General features: G+C 39.5%; 2 protein-coding genes across 3 annotated transcripts; both read left to right on the plus strand.

Annotated features, from left to right (window-relative positions):
• The first annotated feature begins 8,767 nt into the window (after positions 1–8,767).
• Positions 8,768–11,905, plus strand: LOC136150913 (uncharacterized). Its single transcript, XM_065911802.1, has 2 exons — positions 8,768–8,906; positions 11,766–11,905. Exons 1-2 carry the CDS (start codon positions 8,868–8,870, stop codon positions 11,859–11,861), a joined length of 135 nt encoding a protein of 44 aa, XP_065767874.1. The 5' UTR covers positions 8,768–8,867; the 3' UTR covers positions 11,862–11,905.
• Positions 11,906–12,177: 272 nt separating this feature from the next.
• Positions 12,178–17,032, plus strand: PTP4A1 (protein tyrosine phosphatase 4A1). 2 transcript variants are annotated; one of them, XM_065911800.1, is made up of 5 exons: positions 12,178–12,316; positions 13,520–13,612; positions 13,903–14,033; positions 14,870–14,944; positions 15,661–17,032. In XM_065911800.1, exons 1-5 carry the CDS (start codon positions 12,212–12,214, stop codon positions 15,776–15,778), a joined length of 522 nt encoding a protein of 173 aa, XP_065767872.1. In that variant the 5' UTR covers positions 12,178–12,211; the 3' UTR covers positions 15,779–17,032. The 2 variants fall into 2 exon arrangements, with proteins under 2 accessions (XP_065767872.1, XP_065767873.1); XM_065911801.1 differs by having other exon boundaries at positions 15,665–17,032.
• Positions 17,033–17,460: the final 428 nt, after the last annotated feature.

Genomic DNA, 17,460 nt, shown 5'->3' on the forward strand with positions numbered 1-17,460 from the left:
AAACATATCAACACTTGGAAATTAGGAAGACAGGGAGAGATAAACCAGGATCCCCCAGAGTGGTAGATGAAACAAGAGGGTTTCAAAAAAAAAAGTAAAGAATGTGTTTTCTCATCTGCCAAGTAGGTTGTCAGATAATGCTCATAAAGTGTTTATCACAAAGCCTGTCCATAGAGCAGGATGATAGGCTTTGGACAAGACATATCCAAGATAATAAGACTCTATGGCAATGTGAGGTTAGATGGTTTTGCTCACCTCTGTTCCCTTTCTCATTGGCAAGAACACTGGAGAGAAGAGACATTGATCACTGATACTCACAATGTCCATCAGTGAGGAACTAACCAGTTGAATTTCATCAAAATCAATTCAGGTCTACAAATAACATGTTAATGAAGAAAAATATATTTTCTTAATTTACTCATTTTAATTGGAGGCTAATTACTTCTTGTAACTATAAATACTCCTCTGTAACAACTTTTCAAAGTCATTTAAAATTAATTGAAAGGATCATATGACATGTAAACATCAGGAACTTGTATAGAGTTATTTGGGGAAGCAACAGTGCATAAAACTATTCAACAGAGTTCCATTTCCATCATTACTTGTGAAAAATAGTGAACTTACTTTACACAATGAATACTAAATATAAGCAGAAGGGCTTAAATAGCAGTAGAAAGCAATCTGGGTTAAAGAATACATTTCCCCAAGACTATAAAAAGTCTGTAAGTTTGTTGTTGACATACTTTTCCTCGCTGTCATCTGATGCTGTAAATATTAATAACATTTTCAGTTTCCTTTTTAACTCTATGGAGTGTGCTGCAGTAACTCTAAGATGTCCTGACTGGCACAGACCCATATATCCCTAAACATATTTATATATTTGTAAAACCACAATCATAGTTCTTAAAGCTTATTAAAGGAAGCTGAGAAATAGTATGAATGGTTTCTTTCCTCTTGATGACAGCAACCCAGGATGGACAGACAAGGAATAAATAATATTGTCAGGTATCAGTCCCCAATCATTTTGGTACCAGGGATTGATTCCATGGAAGGCAATTTTCTGCCAGAGAGTAGAGGGGTGGTGATGGTGTGGGGATGATTCAAGTGCATACATTTATTGATTTTGTTGAGCAGGATGCAGAGTTCAGGCAGTAATGTGAATGATGTAGAGTGGCTAAAAATACAGATGAGGCTTCACTTGCTTGTCTGCCAATCGCCTCCTGCTGCGCAGCCTGGTTACTGGCCCTGCTGTGCAGAACTGGTACTGATCTGTGGTCTTGGGGTTGGGGCACCTGAGATCATGGAGCAGCCTCATGCATCAAAGACTAAAGGAAGGTACCCGTAGCAATTATTTTCATTAAATAATCAATTTCCAAAGTTTTCAGCAGTATTTCTTAATAAGTGAATTAAAAATGAAAATTTCAAATACTTAAAAGTACAAGCTTAATTTATAAAATTAAATTCAATAGACATAAAGTTACCCTATCAAGTTGCTATAAAAGTTTTAAATATTTTTATACTTATCTTTTCTCAGACCAGCAACAAAGAGTGTGTAGGTTGGTTGGTTCTAGATTACAGACCAAATTTTGAGTAGGATTGGTCTAGAAAACAATTTCTCTTTAAATATTCATGAGAATGAGAAGAGGATGGAACTTCAGTAACTTATTACATAATCATATTTTGTGACTCCCTTTCACCAAACTCATAGAAGATAACGTATAGACCAGAACACAAACCAGTATGTTCACTGTATACAGATTTAGCACCTCTTCCCTAGATAGTGTTGGATAAATACTGACAACCCTCAAATCTTTAGGCTCTACTGTTCTATATACCTGGTTATCATCTTGCTTCAGTTCTCATAATCTTCCTCCAGATGGATATAATAAAACTGATTTAATTTCTGCCTACAGTCACATTCCAATTTGACTTCTTACATAATACAAAAATTACCTTTGACTCAAGTTCTAGATGTTTCCAAATGTCAATCATACATTTACAAGTAATCTTTTGGTTTATAACCACAGATATGGTATATAGACACCCTCATTGTGGCAAAGTTTCTGGTGCAATTTTCTAAAGAATTTTTTAAGCAAAAAAGGGAAAAGGAAATAGAAAATTTCTTTTTATTTAAATTCTCAGGGATTTTCTCACTGGTTGGACATTATATTCCTATAAGTGATGGCAAATAAGTTCATCTTAAAAGTAAATTATAATGGGATTAATTCCCTGGGAACATGGATTCAGAAAAAGATGGTTGTTATATTTTGACAACTGGAGTCAGATTAGGATAACCTGGTGCCTCCATCTCTACTGCAGAGATTATAACAAGGCTACAGACCTATCAGAACAACCTCTTCTGGGACAAATTCTAGCTCCGTTTCAAATTGCCACACAAATGTCCCTTCCTCTTTCTTTTTCTGTAATGACTATTTATTAATACATGTATCACATATGTTCACAATAGCAATGCATCTTGTTGGCATATGAGACAGAGGCATTATTTTTTGAGATCTTTTTAAAATATTTTGACTTTTGTTCCCCCTTCAGTAGTCATCATATAATGAAATGTTCCAGATTTCTTCCACGTAAATAACATTTCAGACATTCATTTTCTGAAAATAGTCCCTGAGATTCAGAAAATATTAAGAATATTGGCTATGACTTAAATCCGCTAAGTGTTCATTTGATATTCCCTACCCCCAACAATAAATGGTTATAACACTGCTGACATTTATTTCTAAACTTGTATTTTTACAATGTTGTAGTTTTGTAGTTGTACCAATTATAACTTGTACCCTTTTTTCATTTAATATTACCAAGTATTTTCTTCATTAATTCAACTGGTTAATTCCTCACTAACAGACATGGTGAAAAAATATGTCAAATATAGATATCTCAAGTGATATCACCTACTATATGTTCATTTTTTTAAATCAATTCTTATCTCAGAGCCTGATTTTTTTTCTAAGTTCAAGAAAAAATGCAAATGTGTCTAGCACAGATTGGAAAACAATGAGCACAATACATTTTAGCTTTTCTAATATAGTTATCAGGACTTCGTTCTATGAATACTTAAAATATACAACTTTTAGGCATTTTCACCTATCTATATCCCTGGAATATTCAGAAATAGTGCCTTTCTCCAAGCATAATTTGAGGATCTTTGTTTCTTTTATGCTTGTTATTTACTCTTTACAAAGTTGCCAGTGAAAACGGACATGTGAGTTATGAAACATGTCAGTGTGCCTACAAAGTTCAGCACCATAGGATAAAGTAAAATAGACTTTTACTGGTCTTATATTGGAGAAAGTGAAAGTGTTAGTCGTTCAGTCATGCCCGACTCTTCATGACCCCATGGACTGCTGCCCATCAGGCTCCTCTGTCCATGGGAATTTCCAGGCAAGGATACTGGAGTGGGTAGTTATTTCCTTCTCCAAGGGACCTTCCCGACCCAGGGGTCGAACTCAGGTCTCCTACACTGCAGGCAGATAGTTTACCGACTGAGCTACCAGGAAGCCCAAGGAAACCCACTCCAGTATTCTGGCCAGGAAAACCCCATGGACAGAGGAGCCTGGAGGGCTGCAGTCCATGTGGTGGAAAAGAGTGGGACACAACTGAAGAGACTCAACAGGCACGCGCTTACCGCTTACCACGGACTACAAGGTTGCTGCATGATCCAGCCCCTGCCAGACAGCAAAACTGCCTCCCGCCTGTCTTCCCTTTGGTTTGGCTGCAGCCTCTCAACCCTATCAGCTTCTTGAGGACAACCAAACTTTTCCCACCTTGGGTATTTCTACTGTCATTTCCTCCACCAAGAATCTCTTCCCTCCTCCTCCTCCACGAAATGATTAATTCTTACCATTTAGGTCTGGGTCTCCTGGAAGACACTGCCCCTTGACATGTCTGAATTAACTGCCCCAGCTATTGTTAAACTCCTTCATAGCACCTATTACTATATATTATTCACTTAGTAACTTTTTTTCTCTTTCCTCATTTGTATATAAATTCCATTGGAGGTAGATATAATGTTTATATTGTCCATCATAAGATAGCAGAGTGCCTGGCATAGGCTAGGCATTTTAACAAGTGAAGAGGAGGAAGGGAGGCCAAAGCTATGAGGGTAAGGGTGCATGCAGTGAAAACCCCAGGCAGCCAAGGACAAAAACCCAGTGAACACCATCACTAAAGGGACTGAGAGAAAAGTAGAAGCCTGCATAGAAAATTTAGGAAGACAGGGAATGGGATACCCAAAAGGATTTCTGGAGGGAAAGTAACCTAATCATATCCAGATAAATTGGATATCTACTGTATTAATGTGTCAAAGGACTCCAGAAATACATTACACGATAACTATCTTAAGTAGAAGAAACTTTCCTTCTTACATAAGGTTGACCCTAGTAATGTTGCTTGAGTCACTGTCTGTCTGGATTATCTGCACTCTAAATGCCAACTCTTTAAATTAAGCCTGTCAAGAGACAGTTTTGCCATAACATGCATAACTAACCTTTAAAATTTATTTACACTCCATTCCTTTTCTCTGGCCAAATTAAATTCTCCTTTTCTAAGCTATTTTTGCCTCACTTCAGACTGTGGCATAATTCAACATGTCCTAAACAGTTACATGGAGACTGTGGTCCTCCTGATTTCCAAAAATTCTCAAATGATCTAAACATAAGAAGAATTTTCTTAGGTTAGTCCAGATACCAGTATGTGAATCAGTCATAAGAATGACACGGTATGAAAATGCTATGAAGAGTTATAGGTTCACAGTAAGTCCTTTATTCAGTATCCCAAAGAAATACTTCCTTCCAGTAGGCAAATAGAAATACTATTTTTATTAACCTGTCACATCAGAATATGCATGCTGAACCTCCACAGAAGTAAATATTCATTACATTAAGAGGCAGGGTTTCAAATGTGAAAACAGTTTCATCTGATTTGAAGACTTACCTAAGTAACTTGAATGTCTGTACTCAAGTTGATTAAAGTTAGACATAAAAGGGCAGAATATAGACATAATAGAGATTTACTAAAGAGAACTATTTCTTAAAATAGTTTTAAAAGATTTTTTGAAAACTGCTTTAAGTCAATTTTACAGAGAAAAAATATCTCTAATGATTGGCCTTGATGACTTAATAAAACATTCATTTCTGATCCAGCAGGATTCTTTTATCTAAACATATTTATATTTTTAGCAATCACCTGACAATTTCCATGTCTGACTGGGTCAAAACATAATAGCCGAAGTATAGGAACTCGCCTATACAGACTTTGAACTTGAAAGGCTTGTAATAAGCTTAAATGCTTGCTGGAAATTTCTGTGACTAAAAGTTGCATAGAAATCATGATGCATCACTGTTGTTTGGTTATTATTTATCTAGCATATTTAAAAGACTTGAAATCCTCATCCCAAGAAAAATCATACTTTAAATATGAGACTTATTTTGTGAAATACAAATATTGAATCATTTCATATACTTGAAGCTAATATAATGTTATATGTCAATCATACCTCAATTAAAAATAATAAATACACAAAATATATAGCTATTAAAAAGACAACAAAACTTTAAGTCAATAACTTAGGGGAAGAAGACTGTCATTTTTTAACACAGAGTATGCTTTAAACAACATTCACACACTGAAAATTATATGTTCACAGAAATTTAAGTATACTATCCATTTTTAACATTTTTTAAAACGAATCACACAAGAAGATTCATTTTACATATAAAACAGACTGTTCCATAACAGAAAAAAGGAAAATAAACTGTTACAATGTTAACAGGAGCCATGGTTGTATCCCTGAACTTTTAGGACACTTTTTAAGTTTGAGGATATACTTAAGATTGCCCTCTTTACTGGTATCCAGACATCCACAGGGATACTTGCCTCTATTAAATACACTTGGTACATCATCATACCTTTTAATATAGTTAATTTTTCTAGGTTGTTGTCATCACATTTGATCTATCATTGCAATGGCAATACTCTCGCTTTATTTTTTTTTAATCAGACTTCATTACAGCCTCAATCTACCATTCATGGCCCTAATAAATCCAAGAAGAAAGAAGAGTTGAAATCCTCCAATTTTTATATATCTGGTATAAGTGGAATCAATGATTCCTTTCCAGGAGATCTGCCATCCTGTAAACAACTCCCTGCTCTTCTTGTTTTTGCTCGTTTGTAGTCTTTTGCAGTTTCATCTTCCATAAGGCTTTTCCTCAATGCTCTTATAGTGTCCTTTACCTCCCAAATGTTGGCGTTTGCATTTTAAACATGCTGAAGAAGTCCTACCTACCATGATGAGTTCAAGGACACATGTTTTGCGGAGAAAAGTATTAATAACTGCTACATGGGCGTTCTGTTCAGCTGGAGAAATCCTCCTCCATCTTAGGGCTTCTTTCTGGAGCATTGCCTTTTCAGAGGTATTACCTTACTTCTGAATGTCTGGACCACTATTTGCAAGCCTGTTCACTCAGTCTGAACACTGCTTTAACAAGTTCGGCTGCTGATGTTCCAAGTGTAAATCTACAGAGGTAGGTGAGAAGTACTCTGACCACAGGAGGCTCCTAACCAATGACAGGATGGACCACTGGTCTCTAAGTAGTTTTAATCAGCAGCTTAAAACTACTGGGCTCAGTAAAGCACACATGTTTAGCAGTGAACCGTAACACCACAGGACACATATAACCATGGCAGCTGCCAAAGTGGCAGGCCCATGACTACCCTGAGAAAATTCAGTGAGCTGGTGAGCAAGATCACATTTATTAATATATCTTGTTTCAAGTTTTGTTTTTTTCTTACGGGCAAAAACATCTAGTTTCTCATCCGTGTCTTTTCAAAGTAGAACAAGATGGCACCGCATAGGAGAGGCCAAGACCACACCCTCACCGATCCCCCCCAAAACTGATTAGTCCACTTGTGAGTCTGAGCTCAGCTTTTAGAGCTTGATGAGCAACAGCTAACTGGATATTTCGTGTCAGCACTGCTTGTGATAATTAATTACAGGATCTGGCTCACAAGGCTCAACTTGTATCACAAGTTCTACAAGAAAACTGGTTAATACTGATTTGGCTCTGCTTGGCTAAATTTATGTATCATCCCACCAAATTCAGTTGTTTAAAAGCTCTCACTCTTCCAAGTAGAGTCACTGTGCGGACAAACTTTTGGATGGAGAGTCGCCGACTGACCGTGTTTTTTAACCACACTCTTGGAAATGTCGCTTAAGTATTTTAATCACTATAGTGTTAACTCTGCCCATGATACATCGCCAATACTTTCAGTGGGCCATTAAATAATTTACGTTTGTCAAATGCCTTTTGCCATATAAAAGTTTTAAATTTTTATGAAACGAAAGGGCATTATTTCTCAAGGTCTTTGAGTTTTCCTGACTTAGATGGAGTCAAAAGTTTCCAAGGCAGGCAATTTCTTTAAAATGAAGACAATCTGATTTTGGTTCTTCTAAAACCTTGCCTGACCCAAATCTCTTCATTGAAAGCACTTACTTTATTTATAGAGTATGTGTTTATTAAAAAGTTGAATAACTATGCAAGCACAGTTTCTAAGTAGACGCTCTAATAAATCCTAAAATGCGTCTGTACACTGACTAAGAAAAAATTTGATCCCTAAAACCTCTCCAATCTACCCTCAATGAAAACAGCAAACAAAAGGCCTCAATGTTAGTAGAAAACCAAGTTCTTCAAAGCAGGTAAAACTCCGGTTTACTCCTAGAAAGCAGAGGAAAAAGTTTTCAGATTATAAGTGACAGAGCTGCCCTTGTGTAACAGAACAATGGTGATAAGGCTTTACTTCTTAATGGGTCTCAGTTACGAAGAGAGTGAAAGAGTTCTGAAAACGAACAAAAAGGAAAGCTTTAGCTTTGACGCCAACAATTATATCAGTCCTTAACCAAACCGAAAATTGATTTTTAGAACGCTGCCTAACCTTTCATGATCCGTGACAACACGTCAAATGAGCAGAGGTACAAAGGACGCGTGCGATTTCCAAATGCCACGCTCGAGCCAAAAGCAGTTGCCCGCATGCGTCGTGTGAAGGCGCGACCAAAGAAGCCTGTGGGGAGCAGGAGCGTTTATGTGCATCCAAGGCATTCTCCAATCTCCTGTGGGTTGCTCGCTGAATCACGCCCGTCCTGCTCGAGAGCGCCCGCTCCGGCTCACCCGCGGTCAGGGCCGCGGAGCCAGCAGAACCATTGTCTGGCGATGGGGGTCTCCGGGCGCGGTGCCCGCGAAAACCGCAGGCAGAGCGAACTGTGGTCTGACTCTCAGCAAAAGGAGCCCGGGCCGGGACTGCGGCTCGGTGCCGGCCAGCGGGCACTGCGTGCTGAGCCGAGGCCAGCTTCAGGCCTGCTCCGGTGACGAGGCTGTCCTTATCCCTCAGGGGTTTTGGTGAGGCGGTGGAGCGTCTCCTCCCACTCCCGGCCTCCCCTCCAGCTCCCAGTCTCCCTCCCGTGCCCTTCCCGGACCTCACCGCCCCACCCCTGCCGGCCAGCGATCCGACGGCGGCCGCCGCCATTCACCAACCGGCTCACGCCGGTAGCCGCCGCCGCGCCGTGACGTCCCCGGGGCCGCACTTCCGCCCCTGTCGGTGGCGCTCGGCCTGGAGCCTGACTGCGATTGGTCACCGGTGCGCGCACGTCACGCCACGTACATGACGCAAGGGTGCCGCGGCGCGCACATTGGCTGCCTGGGCTGCGGGCGGCGAGGCTGCGCGCTCTTCCCGGGGCCGCTCACTGCAGAACCGACTCCGGTGCCGCCGCCGCCCGCGAAGCCGCCGCCGCCGCACGACGCCCGCCACCGCCCCTGCCCCGCCGCCGCCGCCGCCTCCGCCTCGGGACCGGCTGTATGGTTAGGCCACAATCTTCAATGAGTAGACATATTCCTGTGAGTACGCACGCCCCGCGCCGCCGCCTTTGTTAGCAGCCCGGCGCCCGCCCGCGTCCCGGCCCAAGGCCCGGCGGCGGGCGGGGCGCCCGGCGGCACAGAAGCCGCTTTGTGACTGTCGCCGGCCCTGACGTCCGGCGGGCCGGTCGGCGCCCCAGGCCCCTTTGTTTGCCGCGGGGCCCGGCAGCGGGGACGTGGCCCGGGCGGGGCGCGAGCTGCGCGTCAGTGCTGCGGGCGCGCCCCCGGACCCGGCGGGCGGGCGAAGCGGCGCTCGCGGACCGGGCCGGCGGGACTCGGCCTGTGCGGCCATCCTGCGCTCCGCGGCCGCGACTGGCGCTCGGACAAAATGGCCTCGGCGCCGGCGCCGGACTGAAGGCGCGGCGCGGACCCGTGATCCAGGCCGCGCGGCCCCGCCAGGTGAGCCGCCCGCCCCGCCCGGGCGGCGGGAGCAAGTCCGGGCTTGTCGCCGCCCCGAAGCGGGGCGGGCCGGCCGGAGAGAAGCGGCCAGCCTTAGAGCCATGGGAGCGGTTGGCACGCTCCGCTCCGGCCTCGAGCGACTCATGGCGCGCTGTAATCTGGGCCCTTCGGGTTGTTCTTGAAACTCGTCTTGTTGCCTCTGGCCGTCTTGTGGTACCGTGGCCAACCAGACCACAATGAGGTTGAGCTCCCGCCCGTGGAACTCTCTAGCATTACACGAGTACAAAGGTGTTTGCACTGTGGTCTGGCACCGTTGATTTCTTGAGATCCAGATTATGAGCCTTCTTTTTTTGGCTTTCAGGAGATCCTTGTGGGATCTTAGTTTCCCGATCAGGGGTTGAACCCTTGGCAGTGAGAGCGCAGAACTTCCCTGGTAACTCAGCTAGTAAAGAATCCTCCTGCAACGCGTATCCTGGGTTCGATTCCTGGGTCGGGAAGATCCCCTGGAGAAGGATAGGTTACCCACTCCAGTATTTTCGGGCTTCCCTGGTGGCTCGGACTGTAAAGAATCCGCCTGCAATGCAGCAGACCTGGGTTGGGAAGTTCCCGTGGAGGTGGAGGGCATGGCAACCCACTCCGATGTTTTTGCTTGGAGAATCCCCATGGATGGAGGAACATGGCGGGCAAGTGGTCCGTGGGGTCGCAAAGAGTCGGACACAACAGAGCGGCTAAACACACAGCACAGTGAGAGCGCGTAGTCCTAACCACTGAACCGCTAGGAAATTCCCATCCTGTGACCCTTTTTATATGAATTTTTGTGTGATGGCAGTGAAAAAGTTGAAGACAAGAATGCTAGATCATTTTCAGGAGTAAGCAGCATTTTATACGTGCATTATTTAGGGGCATTATATAAAGTGTAAGTTGTGGAACAAACTCTCCAATTAACCATTTGTCAAATAGTTACAGAGATGTATTGCTTTGACTCTGCAATATGACAAACTTCTGCGCAGACATTGCTGCCATTTCTTTATGTGATTTCTCCTTAAACAGCCTACTTGGAAAAGATATGGCCAGACTCAGCAGTAACGGGAATTTTAGCTCTTAAATATGGAAATCAGTGGTGTGCAATACTGTCTCTATAGCTTTCAATTGAAAGAGGGTAGCACTTGGAAATCAGAATACTGAGATAAGAGCCCTTGACCTTAACAGCTTTGCAGATTACTTTAATTCACTGTCATTGAAAAGGTGCCAGAATAAACTGTTCATTCTAAGGAAGTAGTATAAAGATTTTCTTAGGTAATTTATCCCCGAGAATACCTGTAAAGTGTTTGAGGCAGTGACTGGCTCTTAGTCCTCTTGTTAACCTGCTACTAATATTTTTTCAGTCCTGTTTACTTTTCACCACACAAGTTCCTTATAAACCACTTGGAAGAAGATTATTGTCAACATCAGTGCTTTTCCTGTATATATTCTGAAAATATCTTGTGAACATTCATATTATGTTTGATGCTAGCATAAAATTCATTTAGGTCTTTAAGGGGAACTTGGGAAAAGTATAATTGGTAACAGTTAACTTGCTTTTTGAGACTTGGGGACAAAATGTAAGGTAATTCACACCACCCCACCACCAGTTCCCCTTGACACCAGTTCCCCTTGATTACCACCCCAGGAAGTGGCAACACACACTGGTATTCTTGTCTGTAAAATCACATGGAGAGAGGAGCCTGATGGACTAGTCAGTGGGGCTGCAGAGTCAGACACAATTTAGTGACTAAACAACACTTTGGATTGGATTGGATTTCAGTTTAAGATGGGATTAGTGAAATTTTAATTTTAAAATACGAGAGTATTGCAGTTATGAACATCATTTTTATAGTTATAAATGGAAGTTCTATGTATTTGTATGTGGTGTGCTTATATTTCAACTTTCAGAGACTCAGATGAGGGGTAACTGTTAAAGGGAAACACTAAGTTAATAGGTTGTGAAGGAATGAATGGGGCAGTATATATGGTAGCATTTTGAAAACCAGTTTCTCTTCTTTTAATGTATTGACCAATATAGTGAATTTTTGTAATATGTAAAAATATTTTGGCAGTTGGAAAAATCAATATAGAAAGTTGCGCACAATAGTTTATAACAGTGTAAAGCAAATAGCCAAGTATTAAAAGGAATAGTTAATAGAAAAATGTATATAAGGGATATTCACCAACCGTAACAGTGATACTCTTTGAGCAGTATTTGTATTAGATCAGTAATTTCAATTTGAAGTAATCTTTGCTTATTGACTTAATCTGTAGTCACCCTTGTATTTTTGTGGTTTAAGTGAAAATTAAAAAGTTAGCGTGGGCCTGAATTTGAAAAGATAGCTATGCACTTAAATACTGTAAAAACATAACATGTTCCTTTTGAATTGAAAACAACGTTTTCTCTCTTTTAAACAGCAGTTCTGTGGTGTTCTCGGTCACACATTTATGGAGTTTCTGAAGGGCAGTGGAGATTACTGCCAGGCACAGCACGACCTCTATGCAGACAAGTGAACTGCAGAAATTCATTACTGCTCAACCAAGAAGCCCCCGTAAGACTGGTTAACCTGGACACAGAAGTGTTGAATTGAAATCCACAGAGCATTTTTTTTTTACAAGAGTTCTGATCTGGATGGGGTAAACCTCAGTGCACTTCCTTTCTATTGCCTCAGTATTACTGGATTGAAGAATTGCTGCTTCTTGTTAAGAGGTTCATTCATTCATTACTCCCAACTTCATACTTAAAAGCACTGAGAATTTCAAGTGGAGTATATTGAAGTTGACTGCGTTTCTTTACATCATTTCTGTATTCAATTTTTTAAATTCTTTCATATCCCTATTGAGTGTTTTTTAACTAAATTAACATGGCTCGAATGAACCGCCCAGCTCCTGTGGAAGTTACGTACAGGAACATGAGATTTCTTATTACACACAACCCAACTAATGCAACGTTAAGCAAATTTATAGAGGTAAGTTTTGATGCTTTTTAATAACTTAAACTGATTGTAGTTTAATAGTGGAGCTTTTTTATAGCAGTATTTTGAAAATTGTGAGGTGGTCGATGACTATAGCTGCAAGTCCCAGAAATATCAGTCTTCTCTAGGTTAGAGGTGAATTATTTTATACGTTTTTGAGAAGGCCATGTACTTGAAATAGATTAGGTTTATAAGTTAATATCTAATTCTTCATGCCTCACGGTTTTCTTAATTTAAATTTATATGTGGACTGTTAACCTGTGGCTGTTGCTTATAAAGTTGTTGGAAGGAGGCCCACTTTGTGTGTTTTTTACATTTTCTAAGCATAATGGCTGACAGCTATAAACCAAAATTAGTTTATGTCTTGGCCCTCTTTTGATGCTTAGGATACAATTTTCGCTACTGATTTAATTCTGTTTCTGGTGGTTGCTAGATAGTCAAAACTGTCTCACTGCTTAACCTCTTCTGAATGATAGAAAGGATTGTAATGCTGAATAATTCATTTGTATGCATATATGCATTTTATTTTATAAATATCTATAGATAATCAGAAATAAAAAATAGGCCTCCCAGATCATAGAAGTGCTTTTAATTTTTATTATCATCTATATATTTTTTTAAATGCCAAGTGTTATAATTAGTAATAATACATTGAGTTTTAACACCTGTAATCTTAAATGGTGGGAGATTTAACACTGCATTTTTGAGATTTTAGATTCTTTAAATATATTTTTAAGGCTCTAAACTATACACTATATGCTGCAAATGAGAAGTTTAAGGAATTAACATATGTCAAGTCAGATGACTTTGTCATGAGTGATTCCTTTGGTTCCTCAGTGGCTTCTGATCCTCTTGTCAGTGCCTCAGCCAGCCAGTGTTGCCATGACTGTAAACAACTTCAGTATATGAAGAGTCATGGACTTTTTTTTAACTTAAAATTTATTAAAAATATGTGGTTTAATATTCCTGTTCAGTACTATTTTAGTATAGTCAATTAAAGCAAAAGACTGCTTCTCTTTTAAACATATATGATTTTCTATTAACCAACAATACCTATTAGAGAGATGATGAAAATGACAAACTGTGAGCAAGAATAATGTGATTATTTTCCCATCCCATCCTCTAGAGCCCATTAAAAATAAGAACAAAACAAAAGAATAACATTTGTACCTTCGCTGTTTCCATATTTTTATCCAGGAACTTAAGAAGTATGGAGTTACCACAATCGTAAGAGTATGTGAAGCAACTTACGACACTACTCTTGTGGAGAAAGAAGGCATCCATGTTCTCGTAAGTGTTTAATGGTTCCTCTGTGTTTATAGTACCATGCTGCAAGTTTAAGTTGTTATAAAATTATAGTCTTAGTTTCCAAATAAAGGTGAAAGCTGACCAGAGATTTGAAGTAATAAAAGATCTTCGTAAAGATTCAGCATTTATTTGCATTTCATTGACTGTGGGGTTTCATAAAGAAGCACTTATTAAAGATAAAATGCTTTTGAAAACGTTTTGGTATTAGAATTTTAGAATTATTAGTGTGGTATTTATATTAAAAATCTAAAATGTATATTCTTTTGTCTTAGGATTGGCCTTTTGATGATGGCGCACCACCATCTAACCAAATTGTTGATGATTGGTTAAGTCTTGTGAAGATTAAGTTTCGTGAAGACCCTGGTTGTTGTATTGCTGTTCATTGTGTTGCAGGCCTTGGCAGGTAAGAGAATTTCTTAAATTCATTTAATGATGTCAATCTTAATTCTCAGTGAAAGCTTCATCTTTGACTCGTGTAAAGACAGTCACGAGTTTGTGAATCAATTTGCTTTGTTGGCTCACTGAAAGTAGGTGAGTGTAACAGAGTAACGTATTCCAGTACATTTGAAACTGACGAGTGCTATTGCTAAAATTTATACTTGCTTCTGTGGGCAGAATTGCTTAATTATGTGTTCTAAGCTGTACCTACAGTCACTGTCCAAGCTTACTGGGAAAATCACTAAGATGGTTTTGCATTGAATGTGGTATAGTTTTGCATCCTGATGCCGTAGGAATTCATTACCCAGTAGTGCCAAAATACATGTGTCCATATTATTACCAATGCCCTCGGCTCCTGCTGCCCCCAAAAAGTCCTAGTGGAGGAGGGTGAAATGAAACAGCATGGCCCTGCAGAGGTGGGCGTGCAGCTGTGTCTCAGTCTAATTGATCTTGAAACAAAGCAAATTTTTCTAGAAGATCTTTAAGTGGAAAGTATTTTTCACTGCTAGGAACTTAAGAAAATATTGTCAGCATTTATCAGGATACTGCTCTCCAGTAATATAAGTCTTAATTTCCAGACTTATTTGTGTTAGTTTATGTAGTTACTAGTTTTCTTTTTGGTTATAGATGAAAACCTGGATTTGATGTGAAAGTGATATTTTATTAATGTCCAACGTTTTCTATAAATACTAAAAGGAAGTGTGGCATAAATAAATAGTGGCTTTGGATTGGAGAATGTTTGGAGTATTGAATTTTCCAGGATTTGACTTTGAAAAATAATATATCAAAAATTCTTCCCAGAGCTCCAGTGCTTGTTGCCCTAGCATTAATTGAAGGTGGAATGAAATATGAAGATGCAGTACAGTTCATAAGACAGTATGTATTTAATAAGTTCTTTGCATTTGCACTTTTTATTTCCTCATTGAATGTTGATGAATTTAAATATATTAATACTATGAGAGCAATTTGTTTCTAAGAGCCTATTTGGCCGTTCATTCTTGAGATAGTATTAACACCAGGAAATATCTTTCCCGTTCATGTAGATGTTCATATTATAAAAATTCTAATCCAGTAATCTGTGAATTACTGATTTACTTTAAATTCTTGGTGAGGTGGTTTATTTGCCTTTTTATTGAGGTGTAATTTATATAGAGTAAAATGTATAGATCTCAAAGATAGATGAATTGACCATAACAGCCAAATAAAATAGCTACTCAATGCAGTGTATAGAATATTTTGGTGATTCTAGAAAATGCCCTCATGCTCTTTGTAGTCACCTTCCCAGCCACCAGAGGCAATCTCTTTCAGCCACATATTACAGTAGACTAGTTTTGCCTTTTCTTGGACTTTATATGAATGGATTCTTAAATTTTGACTATTTTAATCACCACCACCCCAAACATTTAGAAAATTAACTTTTTACAGCTCTTTTCCCCTTTACACATGTTGCCAGTCCATGTTTCTCCATTAAGTCACAATTTAATAATCAGAAGGTAAATTGCTACAAGAAAGGTGATAATTGCCTTCTATGGAACAGCATGTTAATATGCTCAAAGGACTTTGCTTTAATTACTTCCTTTGTTTTCTTCTAGAAAGCGACGAGGAGCTTTTAACAGCAAGCAACTTTTGTATTTGGAGAAGTATCGTCCTAAAATGCGGCTGCGCTTCAAAGACTCCAATGGGCATAGAAACAACTGTTGCATTCAGTAAAACCAGGGTGCATGATGCCATTGCTTGGAAGTGGAACCTGAGACACAATGGAATTTGTCGTACATAGCAGATAGCCCAGTTGACTTGGTGAATAAGTCTGATGAAGCTTCCATAGGAGTGTTGAAAAGCAGTTTTACCAGGTCACAGGCCTGGCAGAATTGCAGTCTCTGTTCAGGTTATGATCAACCTATTTGAATACTAGTAAAGAATTCTTGCTGTTCAGCATTAATATGTGCTTATAATTTGTACCAGTTGACCTTTCCTGAAATCATGCAGTATTGAGTCATTTCATTAAATCTGTTTCCATGCCAGAATCTTACCAATACGTAAGAAATTTAGAAAGACTAGGTGCCAAAATACCCAGCACAATACTTGTATATTTTTAGTATCATATAGAACAAATCCCAGGAACTATGAACACTCTGGACCTTATGTGGTTTATTCCTTGCATCATTTCAAACATAGTAGGGCCTATGAGGTTTGTTTGCTCACAGTATGTTTACATCTCCCACATTCATACCAGTATGCATCAGATTTGCTCCCTTTTTAATTAACCAAGTCTTACAGTGATTATTTAATATCTTTCTATAAATCTCATTTTATGTTGTAGAAGGCCTCCATTTTGAAAATCTACATTGTACAGAAGCACATGTCTTTAATGTCTCCAGACAAAAGCCTTACAGTTCATTTTAATGTTTGCACTTTGGGGTGCAACTTACAGGGAGGGCCTGAAAAAAGAATGGGAGGGGGCTATTAAGTATTTTTAGTAAAATGTTGCCTTTGTCTTGTGCAGAACATGTAGAATATGCGCTTTAATTTAGTAAATATTTTTTTAAAAGGTAGAAATACTTTGTTACTGTAACTAAAATAATTCTTAATCAAAATTTCTGAAATTCTTGTAATTTTTTTTCATACTTACTGAAGTTGTTTACCGACTTAAGTTTTGTTTGAAGTGTGATTCCCAGCCTCTCGAAAAAGAAAGTGGGTTTCTGCTAATGAATTGAGCAGACATTTAATATTTTATATACCTTTTGAGCTGTGTAACTTAATATTTGGATACTTGACAATTTGTTTTATTATGTAATTGATAAAATGGTGATGTGTATTAACGTTAGCTCAACCATATATTTATACTGTCCGGGAACAAGTGGTTATAGTTCTGTGGGAGAAATAATTTGTCAGTGTTCACCAGCTTGTAAGAATCTAGTGCAAGAGCTTAAACATTAAATAAATGATGATATGCGTTTATCATCACTGAAGTTGTTTTGCTTCTCATTAACTTACTTTGTAGGACAGCATGTGAAAGAACGGCTCTTACTGCCATTTGAAGTGTGGATTTTGTTTAACAAATGAAGGATTAAACGAAGTAGACATGATAAGTTCCTTGCAGACACAATTAGGGAACTTTAATGGAAGTGCTTTCCGTTATACACTTTTTAAGGCTTAGATAACTTTGGACCAGTGACCCGATTCTGTACTGAGGAGAAACTAGCAGAGGAAGGCCATGATTTGAAGCGCAGTTCCATCAGCCAAGTGGTTCTGTGCAGCTTACCTTCTGGGCGTGTGTTCTCATTGCGTATCAATAATTGCATACCTTTTTAAGTTTTGAGTTAATTCAAGTCTAACTTTTGGAACGTGAGGTGTTAGTTTCAGCCATCTGAAAAGCTTTTGTATATAGTTCA

Source organism: Muntiacus reevesi, chromosome 19 (genome assembly GCF_963930625.1).
Source record: "Muntiacus reevesi chromosome 19, mMunRee1.1, whole genome shotgun sequence".
Taxonomy (NCBI): Eukaryota; Metazoa; Chordata; class Mammalia; order Artiodactyla; family Cervidae; genus Muntiacus; species Muntiacus reevesi.

Coding starts and splice junctions, on each gene's coding strand:
- PTP4A1 (XM_065911801.1), top strand. CDS start 12,212: ATGGCTCGAATGAACCGCCCAGCTCCTGTGGAAGTTACGTACAGGAAC. Junction 12,317..13,519: donor CGTTAAGCAAATTTATAGAG/GTAAGTTTTGAT, acceptor ATTTTTATCCAG/GAACTTAAGAAGTATGGAGT. Junction 14,945..15,664: donor GCAGTACAGTTCATAAGACA/GTATGTATTTAA, acceptor TCTTCTAGAAAG/CGACGAGGAGCTTTTAACAG.
- LOC136150913 (XM_065911802.1), top strand. CDS start 8,868: ATGGTTAGGCCACAATCTTCAATGAGTAGACATATTCCT. Junction 8,907..11,765: donor CAATGAGTAGACATATTCCT/GTGAGTACGCAC, acceptor TCTTTTAAACAG/CAGTTCTGTGGTGTTCTCGG.